The sequence below is a fragment of the Amblyraja radiata genome, chromosome 9 (assembly GCF_010909765.2).
Source record: "Amblyraja radiata isolate CabotCenter1 chromosome 9, sAmbRad1.1.pri, whole genome shotgun sequence".
NCBI classification, from domain to species: Eukaryota; Metazoa; Chordata; class Chondrichthyes; order Rajiformes; family Rajidae; genus Amblyraja; species Amblyraja radiata.
In genome coordinates, this window is record NC_045964.1 from 63,094,122 (window position 1) to 63,106,789 (window position 12,668).

Here is a 12,668-nt window from a genome sequence, read left to right on the forward strand (position 1 = left end):
CCAACGTTTAAGAAACAGTTAGACAGGTGCATGGATAGGACAGGTTTGAAGGGATATGGACCAAGCGCGGGGCAGGTGGGACTGGTGTAGCTGGGATATGTTGGGCGGTGATGGCAAGTAGGGCCGAAGGGCCTGTTTCCCCACTGCATCACTCTATCACTCTACAGTCGCCAAAATCACACCAATGTTTGTTTTGAGGGCGCTCCTTCTCAGGCTCGCAGAGAGCGAGGGGCAAGGGGCTGGCTTGTGTGGCTAGTGAATCCCAGACGCTGACTGGATATGCAGGAAACAACTGCAGATGCTGGTTTGTGACAAAGATAGACAAAAAATGCTGGAGCAACTCAGCAGGTCAGGCAGCGTCACTGGAGCGAGGAAGAGTCTGAAGACGGGTCTCCCCCCGAAACATCACCCATCTCCTGCTCTCCAGAGATGCTGCCTGTCCCGCTGAGTTACTCCAGCATTTTGTGTCCACCCCTGCTAGCGACTACTGAATCCTGAAACATAGAAGCATCGAAAGTAGGTGCAGGAGTAGGCCATTCGGCCCTTCGAGCCAGCACCGCCATTCAATATGATCATGGCTGATCGTATAGATTCCGTTAGCCCTAAGGGCTATATCTAACTCTCTCTTGAAAACATCCAGTAAGTTGGCCTCCACTGCCTTCCGTGGCAGAGAATTCCACAGATTCTCAACTCTCTGGGAGAAAGAGAAAGGGGAAAGAGAAATGCAGAGTTTACAAGCTTCAAAGAGATACAGGCTGTGGTACTTCGATCAAGTTGATGCACTCTTCCCATTCAGCTATTTAGTTTTTCTATCATGTCTAAGATAGACACAAAATGCTGGAGTAACTCAGCGGGACAGGCAGCACCTCTGGAGAGAAGGAATGGGTGACGTTTCGGGTCGGGACCCTTCTTCAGACTGAAAGTATAGGGGAGGTAGGAAAAGGCCAGAACAAAGCAGGGCCGGCAACAGATGACCAAGGAGGGGAGGGGGGCCCATAAAACCTTTATGATATACAAACATCAAGTCTGTTAGGTAATGCGTTACAAATCAGCGATCCTGCAGTTTAAAATATCTATGGCATCTATTCCTTTACACTCTTCAAATCCATAATTAGTTTAGTGCGCTCCCTTTTGAATCTGCTAATATTATCACGGGCAGCCTATTCCCGCTGTGCAATGCAATGTTATCAGTCGTGGGTGATTCAGGGCTGGATCTCACAGAGACCTCTGGTGTTAACTAACCTCTCTCCGCATTGCTTTACCCACTTTCGGGACGCAGCAGCCACCGGCTACGATTCGCTGGCCACCCGAGAGGAGATTGCCCTTGAACTCCGGCCACTTCGGAGTGAAGTAGAAAGATGTTCCAGTTTTGGTGGAAGATAGACACAAAATACCGGAGTAACTCAGTGGGACAGGCGGCATCTCTGGAGAGAAGGAATGGGCGACGTTTCGAGTCGAGGCCCTTCGTCAGTTTTGGTCACCATCATATAGAAAAGGTGTTATCAAGTTGGAAAAAGTTCAGGGAAGATTTACGAGGATGTTGCCAGGAGTCGAGGACCTGAGCCACAGGGAGGTTCTGAGCAGGCTGGGACTCTATTCCTTGAAGCACAGGAGGATGAGGGGTGATCTTATAGAGGTGTACAAAGTCATGAGTGGAATAGATCGGGTAAACACACAGTCTCTTGCCCAGGATAGGGGAGTCAAGAACCAGGGGACATAGGTTTCAGTTGAGGGGGAAAAGATTTAAATAGGAACCTGATTAGGTAACTTTTTCACACAAAAGGTGGTAGGTGAGTGGAACGAGCTGCCAGAGGAGGTAGTTAAGGCAGGTACTATCGCAATGTTTAATAAACATTTGTACAGGTACAATGGATAGGATCGGTTTAGAGGGATATGAGCCAAAAGCAGGCAGATGGGACTAGTGTAGGTGGGGCATGTTGGTTGGTGTGGGCAAGTTGGGCCGAAGGGCCTGCTTCCCCACTGTATCACTCTGACTCGATGTTCTACAGAGATGCTGCCGGTCCCGCTGAGTTACTCCTGCATTTTGTGTCTATCTTCGGTGCAAAGCAGCATCTGCAGTTCCTTCCTCCACCCTTGGATCTGAAGTCATGTGCAGACAAGGCTGGGGGGAGGGTGACACATCTCCTTCCCCATAGCACGTGAGTGAAGCAAATGTTTTTTTAACATTGATCCATTAGTTTTACTGTCAGTTTTTGGTTTCTGGTCTTATAATTCAATTCTGAATTTATTTAATGTGCTGAATTAAAAATATCTCGGCTGGTATTGGCGGGATACTGGGCTCATGATTCTTCAGTTATAAGCCCATTGATGCAAGGGCATCACTGAAATATACAGCAGAGAACCAGGACCTTCGGCCCATCAGGCCTATGCTGGCCCTCGTGCCCATCTACACTAATGCCACTTGCCTGCCTTAATTCCATGACCTCGTCCGCGATTGAGGAGAGACCCGGGTTCAATCCTGACCACGGCTGCTGTCTGTGGGGAGTTTGCACGTTCTTCCGGTGGCTGCGTGGGTTTCCTCCGGGCGCTCCGGTTTCCTCGTACAGGTTTGTATGTTAGGTTACAGGTATGGGCCGCTATACACTGTCCCTAGTGTGCAGGATAGAACTAGTGTACTGGTTGATCGCTGGTCGGTGGACTCGGTGGGCCGTAAGGCTCGTTTCCACAATGTATCTCTAAACTAAACTAAACTAAACTAAAACGAAACACAACACCAACAAAGTTTACTGGGGTGTTATCAAGTTCAGACAGATATTGCCATGATGTGTGTTCAAGAAGGAACTGCAGATGCTGGAAGATCGAAGGTACACAAAAATGCTGGAGAAACTCAGCGGGTGCAGCAGCATCTATGGAGCGAAGGAAATAGGCGACGTTTCGGGCCGAAACCCTTCTTCAGACTGATGGGGGGTGGGGGGGGAGAAGGAAGGAAAAAGGGAGAAGGAGGAGCCCGAGGGCGGGAGGAGGAGGAGCCCGAGGGCATGAACGTTGAATTCTCCCAGTTTTGCTAGCCCTTGCTGTCTCCTCCCCTTCCTTAACCCTCGAGCTGTCTCCTCCCATCCCCCCGCCCTCGGGCTCCTCCTCCTACCTTTTTCCTTCCTTCTCCCCCCCCACCCCCCATCAGTCTGAAGAAGGGTTTCGGCCCGAAACGTCGCCTATTTCCTTCGCTCCATAGATGCTGCTGCACCCGCTGAGTTTCTCCAGCATTCTTGTCTACCTTGCTATGATGTGTGATGTGAGGCAGCGGGAGATTTATTCACTTTATATAATCTCTGACAGTTAAGGGCTCACATTGTTGTTATTGTAGAATTTGCCATTTGGTTAAGTGTGCTATAAACATTATTCCACTTCCTAACTTAGACAACAGTAAATAAATTATTTCTGTGTAATCCCATCTCAGAAGTTTTTCATTTGCACTAAATTTGTCACTGGCTTGTAATTCCTTGTGTTGGTTTAAATTTATCACTTGCCAGAACCCTGGTGCACAATGTCTCTCTGCTCAGCATTTTGTTGTTAGAATTAAACATGGATGTGACTTTCAAGCCCCTTTAAACATTTACGTTACGAAGGCAGTCCTTTGGTCTTTGGGCGCCATGGTGGCGCAGCGGGCAAAGCTGCTGCCTCACAGCGCCAGAGAACCGGGATCCATTCTGACCGCAGGTGCTGTTTGTGTGGAGTTTGCACGTTCTCCCAGCGATCACATGGGGTTTTTTTTGGGTGCGCCAGTTTCCTCCCATGTGCCAAAGACACGTGGGCTTATTGGTTTAGTTTAGTTTAGTTTAGCTTAGAGATGCAGTCTGGAAACGGGCCCTTCGGCCCACCGAGTCCACGCCGACCAGCGATCCGCTCACACTGACACCACCTTACACACACTAGGGACAATTTACGATTTTACCGAAGCCAATTAACCTCTAACCCTGTACGTCTTTTGGGTGTGGGAGGAAACCGGAGCATCAGGAGAAAACCCACGCAGGTCACGGGGAGAACGTCCAAACTCCGTACACACAAGCACCCACATTCGGGAACGAGCCCGGATCTCTGGCGCTGTAAGGCAGCAACTCTGCCGCTGCCCCACCGTGCCTCTGTAAATTGCCCCTAGTGTTTAAGGAGGGCATGTGAAGGTGAGACTAGATGACTAGATAACATAGAACTAGTATGAACGGGTGATCGATGGGCGACGGGGACTCGGTGGGCCAAAGGGCCTGTTTCCATGTTGTATCTCTGAACTAAACTCCCTGTCGGTGTCCTGGCTTCTGTCTGTTGGCATTTTGCTTAACATTAGGCTATTATATACAACCAAAAGTATTGTAGGTGACAGGAGCAACCCAATAATGAGCCCGTTGGACAAATGTCTCTTTCTGGAATCCAGAAAATTAGGGGAAAACTTAAAATGAAATTAAACATCTGATTTTGGAGGGACCAGTTACTCAGGTAAGGTGGACACAAAAAGCTGGAGTAACTCAGCGGGACAGGCAGCATCTCTGGAGAGAAGGAACGGGTGACGTTTCGGGTCGAGACCCTTCTTCAGACCCAAAACGTCTAGACCTGAAACGTCACCCGTTCCTTCTCACCAGAGATGCTGCCTGTCCCGCTGAGTTACTCCAGCTTTTTGTGCCTATCTTCGGTTTAAACCAGCATCTGCAGTTCCTTCCTACACATACTCAGGTAATATGCATGATTGCAGAATGCCAGGATCTTTCACTGACGGCCTGTTGTGTTTCACTGTCTGTATAACCTCATTATCTCCTAGCCCACAGCCAACAATGGACCATGATGAGCTCCACATTTCCTTGATCATTGTTGCTTTTTATTTTGCATATCTTTCATTCTTTTGTTCTATATCTCTCTATATCACTGTCTGGATCTCTCGTTTCCCTCTCCCCCGACTCTCAGTCTGAAGAAGGGTCTCGACCCGAAACGTCACCCATTCCTTTTCTCCAGAGAGGCTGCCTGGCCCGCTGAGTTACTCCAGCATTTTGTCTCTATCTTAATGCAAATACCAAGTAGGAAGTTAATGGTTAAAAAAAAAATATATTCGTCAGTAGTTAGACCAAGGTCACTTTTTGTTGTTGTATTTTAGCTTGTCACATCTGCGTGTCTGACATCTGGGCTGGTAATAGGCCTGGGAAAGCGATATTAGTTGGAGATTAAATCAATTAAAAAAAAATCTATCACAAAAGTCACATTTAATTTTCAGAAGGTCCTCGACTCTCCAAAAATAAAACATGGTGATTGTAGGTTTATGGAGGGACATGGGCCCTTTTCTTTCGAACACCGTTTAGTAAAATGGATCTAGCTTGTTCAAACAAAGTAGCCTTTATGACTCAGCTACAGTAACATCGACTCGAGCAGCTAATTATGGCATGATTGGCTCACTGGGGGACGGTGACCCAGGGCAAAGCTTGCTAAGCAACAGCGAACTGGCAATTTGCATATCATTGGCTTGTTCACGCTTGCCCTGGACCAGTTTAGTTATATTTGTATAAGAGTTGTAACCCCCTGCTCACTTTACATCCTCCACAGTTCATTCCCACATCTCCTCTTTCCGCCATTATCCCCCTTCAGGCTATCAGTAGAACGGGACAAGGCAAGGCCATCACACTCCGGAACCACCGCCCCCCTGTGGTAGATTAACCGGAAGGCTAGTTCTCTCTTCCATAGTCTCCCCCATAGTCAAGTGTCTCTCCTCTGCCAGGGTGGCTCCCATGGCTGCTACCGGTCAAGGGGTCAAAGTGCAGCCAGTGGACTCTCTGGCTCCCCTTCTGGTCACTCAAGGCCGCCCCCCCCTGGCCGCTCAAAGCTCCCCCCCCCGCGCGGGGTTATGAGAGCAAGCTCCCCCTCGCCAGGTGGGCCCCACCGTCCGCACCTCACTCCCAGAATGGCCAGACAATGGATAACACACACAATTTACTTCAATGGACAGGGGCAGTGGACATTGGATAATCAAACGGGTGAAGAAGAGTCTCTCGAGGATCATCGCACCGAGCGGGTCGGCGGTTCCACGCTATACGTGACCCGGCTTGGACAGGTAAGCAATGAGAGCCACGATCACCCCAACGTAAATGCCCGTGCCGATGGTGATGGAGAGGGCGGCCAGGAAGAGAGCCCTTCGCGATGCCGAGGTAGCCCGCTGGTAGTCCCCTTTGGCAATGGCCTTGCTGGTCTGCAAATGAAGAAAGCACGTTGTTACTGGCAATGCCAAACACACAGGTCCCAATGTTCAGACTTTGCTTTCTCCCTCCTTCCCCTCCCCCTCCCCTTCCCAGCTCTCCCACAGCCCACTGTCTCCGCCTCTTCCTTTCTTCTTCCCGTCCCCCCACCCCCACATCAGTCTGAAGAAGGGTCTCGACCCGAAACGTCTCCTATTCCTTCGCCCCACAGATGCTGCCTCACCCGTTGAGTTTCTCCAGCATTTTTGTCTATCAAAGTTCAGACTAGTCTGTTATTTTCACGTGGACCGAGGTGCAGTGAAAAGCTTTTGACGCGTGCTAACCAGTCGGCGTGAAAAATAACCAATGATTACAATCGAGCCATACACAGTGTATAGATACATGATAAGGGATCCCCGCACATTAACACTATCCTACACACACTAGGGACAATTTACACTTATACCAATCCAATTAACCTCCAAACCTGCACGTCTTTGGAGTGTGGGAGGAAACCGAAGATCTCGGAGAAAACCCACGCAGGTCACGGGGACAGCGGACAAACTCCGTACAGACAGCACCCGTAGTCAGAGTCAAACCCGGGTCTCTGGCTCTGCAAGCACTGCAAGGCAGCAACTCTATCGCTGCGCCACCCTGCCACCCCATGATTCATGATAAGGGAATCACATTCAGTGAAAGTTAAAGCCAGTAAAGTTCGATCAAAGATAGTCCGAGGGTCATCAACGAGGTAGATAGTAGTTCAGCACCGCTCTCTAGTTGTGGTAGGATGACTCCGTTGCCTGATAACAGCCGGGAAGAAACTGTCCCAGGATCTGGAGATGTGCGTTTTCACAACTTCAATATCTCTTGCCCGATAGGAGAGGGGAGAAGAGGGAATGGCCGGGGTGCGAGACTCGTCCTTGATTATGTTGCTGGCCTTGCCGAGGCAGCGCGAGGTGTAAATGGAGTCAATGGAAGGGAGACCCACAAAGCTGGAGTCACTCAGCGGGACAGGCAGCATCCCTGGAGAAAAAGGAATGGGTGTCGTTTCGGATCGAGACCCTTCTTCAGGTTGGTTTGTGTGATGGTCTGGGCTGCATCCGCAACGTTCAGCCCAGGTTCGAATGCAGTCTTGCCCAGGGCGGGCACTTGTCTGCCAACCAGTACCAACCCGTGCCACGCGCCATAAACATCCGAACCATTAACGACAGCTACTCCTCGGTTTACGAGGCGTCACATCCCAGGAAAATGTTGCGTTAAGTGAAAACTCACAAACTCACAAAGTGTTTCTCTTTGATTTCACTGTAAATCCCCTGGCTGTGTGGTAGAATTCAAGCGTTTGGGGCAAATGTATCTGAACGCTTCAAAAAGAACTCAGACCCTCTCTCACACCGCCTGCTGCTGAAAGACTCATCCATGCCTTCATCGCCTCCCGACTGGACTATTGCAACTCACTTCTCCTTGGCATCAGCTCCACCTACATCAACCGACTCCAACTGGTCCAAAACGCAGCCGCCCGACTCATCACCCACACCAAATCCTGGCATCACATCACTCCAGTCCTCAAAAAACTTCACTGGCTTCCCATCTCCCACCGGATCACCTACAACATCCTGGTCCTCACCTACAAAGCCCTCCACCATCTGGCCCCCCCATATCTCACTGACCTCCTCTCCCCCTACCAACCCTCACGGTCCCTCAGATCCACATCAGCCGGTCTCCTCTCCATCCACAAGTCCAACCTCCGCAGTTTTGGGGACAGAGCCTTCTCCATGGCAGCTCCCAGGCTCTGGAACTCCCTCCCCAAACTGATCCGCAATTCCGTGTCCCTCACCATCTTCCAGTCCCGCCTCAAGACCCATCTCTTCACCTCTGCCTATCCTTAGCCCCACGTCCCCGTCCCTTTTCATCTGTGCATTAATTGCCTCATACTGTGTTTTGTATTGAATTCTGTCTTTACTTTGTGTACTAGTCATGTCTCTACTATTTATTTCATTCCCCTTACATGTTTTTCCTCTACATGCTCAATTTTTGTAAGGTGTCCTTGAGACTCTTGAAAGGCGCCCATAAATAAAATGTATTATTATTATTATTACATCGATACAGAGGTCATTAAATCTTAAACGAAGATCATAAAAACTGATGTAAAGTACATGTAGTTCCCTTTCACCCTGAAACACATGGACGATCTCTTAAAAACACATTGTTAGATGTTTTTAATATTCTCTCTCTCTCTCTCTCTCTGTTCCTCTCTCTGTCTCTGTCTCACTCTCTCTGTCTCTCTGTCTCACTCTCTCTGTCTCTCTCTCTCTCTCTCTCTGTCTCTCTTTCTGTCTCTGTCTCTCTCTCTCTCTCTCTCTCCTTTTCCCCCAACCCCTGGTCCTAGCCATCACTTTCCCAGGATAATCCTAGTGTGAACCTGAGCACTCCAACCATTCTTGTGTCTCTGTTTATTTATCCCAGGTTCATCAAATAAATAAATAAATCAGTTAGGGCGGCACGGTTGAGCTGCTGCCATTTACAGCACCGGAGACCCGGGTTCAATCCTGCCTACAGAGGCTGTCTGTACGGAGTTTGTACATTCTCTCCGTGACCTGCGGGTGCTCCAGTTTCCTCCCACTCCAAAGACCTGCAGTTTTGTAGGTTGATTGGCTTTGGAAAAAAATCTAAATGGTTCCCAGTGTGTGTGTAGGAGAGCGTTAGTGAATGGGGTGACCGCTGGTCGGCATGGACTCGGTGGCTAAAAGGCCTGTTTCCACACTGTATTTCTAAACTAAACTCTGGAGTTTAGAAGGATGAGAGGGCATCTTATTGAAACTCGTAAGATTATTATGGGTTTGGACACGCGAGAGGCAGGAAACATGTTCCCGATGTTGGGGGAGTCCAGAACCAGGGGCCACAGTTTAAGAATAAGGGGTAGGCCATTTAGAACTGAGACGAGGAAACGCTTTTTCACACAGAGAGTTGTGAGTCTGATTGGGGATGATCAGCCATGATCACATTGAATGGTGGTGCTGGCTCGAAGGGCCGAATGGCCTACTCCTGCACCTATTGTGTATTGTCTATTGTCTATTGACATGTTGGTCGTGGGCATGTTGGGCCGAATGGTCTGCTTCCACGCCGTATGACTCTATGACTCCTCAGGAACTCATGACCCTAACCACAGCAACATTCTATGATAAAAGATATAGAAACAAGGAACTGCAGATGCCGGCTTACAAAAGAATACACAAAGTGCTGGAGCGACTCAGCGGGTCAGGCAGCATCTTAGGAGAACATGGATAGGCAACATTTCGGGTCGGGATCCTTCTTGGACCGATGGCGTCCCTTAGAGGAATCCCACCCTGGGAAAACCCACACGGTCACGGGGAGAAGGTACAAACTCCGCACAGACAGCACCCGCAGTCGGGATCGAATCTGGAAAGCTTTTGTTGCGTGCTACCCGGTCAGGAGAAGGACTGTACGTGGTTACACGGGAGAATCTAGTGGCATGTTTTCAGAGGATGTTGCCCAGGCTACATGTGCATGTGAAACATAAATGTGCTGGGGATTAATTGTCGTGTGACACCTGTACTAATGGCGTGGGTGGAGGGACAAACTTATGCAACCTCCCTGCGGCCGTCACAGTGGCGTAGCAGTAAAAACATAGAAAATAGGTGCAGGAGGAGGCCATTCAGCCCTTCGAGCCAACACCGCCATTCATTGTGATCATGGCTGATCGTCCCCTAGCAATAACCTGTGCCTGTCTTCTCCCCCATATCCCTTGATTCCACTAGCCCCTAGAGCTCTATCTAACTCTCTCAAAAATCATTCCAGTGATTTGGCCTCCACTGCCCTCTGTGGCAGGGAATTCCATAAATTCACAACTCTCTGGGTGAAAAAGTTTTTTCTCACCTCAGTCTTAAATGACCTCCCCTTTATTCTAAGACTGTGGCCCCTGTTTCTGGACTCGCCCAACATTGGGAACATTTTTCCTGCATCTAGCTTGTCCAGCCCTTTTATAATTTTATATGTTTCTATAAGAATACCCCCTCATCCTTCTAAACGCCAGTGAATACAAGCCTAGTCTTTTCAATCTTTCCTCATATGACAGTCCCGCCATCCTCCAGAGTTGCTGCCTTACAGCGAATGCAGCGCCGGAGACCCGGGTTCAATCCCGACTACGGGTTCTGTCCGTACGGAATCTGTATGTTCTCCCCGCGACCTGCGTGGATTTTCTCCCAGATCTTCGGTTTCCTCCCACACTCCAAAGACGTACAGGTTTGTGGGTTAATTAGGTTGGTAAATGTAAAAATTGTCCCTAGTGGGTGTAGGATAGTGTTAATGTGCGGGGATCACTGGTCGGCGCGGACCCGGTGGGCCGAAGGGCCTGTTTCCGCACTGTATCTCTAAACTAAACTAAACCACGAGTGGCTGATCAGACTGATGAATAAAGACTGTTTCATCCCAGCCGGGCCAGAGTGTAGTGATGATGGTTGAAGACAGTGTGGTCCAGAGGGTTAGACACAAAATGCTGGAGTTACCCAGCAGGGAGGAAGCATCTCCGGAGAAAACTAATGGGTGACGTTTCGGGTCGAGACCCTTCCTCGGACTGAGAGTGAGGGGAGAGGGAAACTTGAGGTATGACAAGGTACAAAGAACAAATGAATGAACGGTGTGAAAAGAACAAATCAAAGCCAATCAAGGTAATGTGGAGCCCACAATGGTCCATTGTTGGCTGTGGAGAAGGTGATAACGAGTGGATACAGTCAGTGAAACTAAGAAGGACGACAGTGAAATTAGTAGAACGACGATGTCCCACATCGTGAATGACTGCCCACTGAGGCTTTTCCCTGGTGGCATCAAAGCCATCCACCCAGTAACTGATGCTGTTCTGGCCTGGGTGTCTACCCTTGACCTACAACTTTAGGCTGTGCACACCATACGCAAGAAGAAGACTAGGGTGGGTGAGGGACAAGATAGATGGATTCTTGATTAGTACGGTTGTCAGGGGTTATAGGGAGAAGGCAGGAGAATGGGGTTAGAAGGGAGAGATACATCAGCCATGATTAAATGGCAGAGTAGACTAGATGGGCCGAAAGGCCAAATTATGCTCCTATCACTTATGACATGACCTTATGAGTGGGTGACATTTCGGGTCGAGACCCTTCTTCATTGAGAGGGAGACTGGAGATAAGGAAGGGTAAGGTGTGAAAACACAGATCAAAGGGGACGATGATCAAGGAAATGTGAAACGGTTCATTGATAGCCGAGGGAAAGGTGACAACGAGGCATACAATCAGTAAAGTTTAATCAGGAGGCCAATGAAACTAGTCAGATAACTCGGACAGAGAGAGGGGAGTGCAAGGGTTACTTGAAGTTAGAGAAATCAATCAGGTTCATGTTTTCGGACCAAGTTGAGTAGAATCGAGAGAAGACTACCTTTGTCACTATGAACCAAGCCACCGTTAGTCAGTTTGACTGGAGCCGTTTTGTTACAGCTTCAACCTCCCCCCCCCCCTGTGAAATAGGATAAAATGTGACACTACCTGTCGGCAACAATGTACAAACATGTTGGAGAAGCTTGAGATGAAATTAAAATTCTTGCAGCTAAACTTTACCTAAGCAGGTTCATTCACTCTGCCACAATAGCAGCCAGGTCCATTACTGTGTAATTGATTCCGATTGTTAATGGATTTCATACCATCTGTCACAAAGTGTAACAGTGTCTAACAAGGAACACTATAATTGTGCGATCAGCACATTAGATAGTGTAATATATTGCAGTTGACTCTAACACATCCTTTGGCCTAATAGGCAATTAGTCGGTTCATACAAATAAACCGAGTCGAGGAAATGAAATGGATTCCTGTGTTGTATCGGGAGCCCTGCTGCTCGAAGGGCTATTCAGTTCCCCTTCCTCATTGCGCGGTTAATAAGCAGCCATGTAACATCTTCAACCAACGGGGCACAAAATGTCATGGTTGACCAGTCATCGTTGCCATATCAAGAGATATGGGAAAAAGGCAGGAACAGGGTACTGATTTCAGATGATCAGCCATGATCATATTGGATGGCAGTGCTGGCTCGAAGGGTCGAATGGCCTACTCATGCACCTATGTCTTCTAGGTTTCTATGCCACCAGAACCAGGCAGGAATGGAAGCCATTCAGTTCATCTTAACTACCGCCCTTTTACGTTGAGTGTAGGAAGGAACTGCAGATGCTGGTTTCCCCTCTCCCTCCATCCCTCCCTCACCCTAGTTTCCCGACGGGTTTCACTGTCCTCCTGATTAATTTTACTAATCGAACGCCTCCTTGTCACCTTCCCCGCAGCCACCAAACCCTTCAAAGTTGTCTTGTTGAGACTCGTTGTCTGTAACTCGTTTTCACCGAGCACACAGCTAACGATGCACCGTTTCTTTTATCATCATTTCTTTTTTTGCACATCTTCCAATCATTTGTTCTATTTCTCTCTCTATCACTGTCGTTTCCCTTTCCCCCCTGACTTTCAGCCTGAAGAA

At 48.8% G+C, this 12,668-nt stretch overlaps 1 protein-coding gene across 1 annotated transcript in view; it reads right to left on the minus strand.

Annotated features, from left to right (window-relative positions):
* Nucleotides 1-5,009: 5,009 nt before the first annotated feature.
* Nucleotides 5,010-12,668, minus strand: part of syndig1l (synapse differentiation inducing 1 like) — an 88,521-nt gene continuing 80,862 nt past the window's right edge. Inside the window, exon 3 of the mRNA XM_033027646.1 lies at nucleotides 5,010-6,181. Within this exon, the coding sequence (XP_032883537.1) occupies nucleotides 6,023-6,181 (159 nt within the window). The 3' untranslated portion in view covers nucleotides 5,010-6,022. The remainder of the gene's footprint in view (nucleotides 6,182-12,668) is intronic.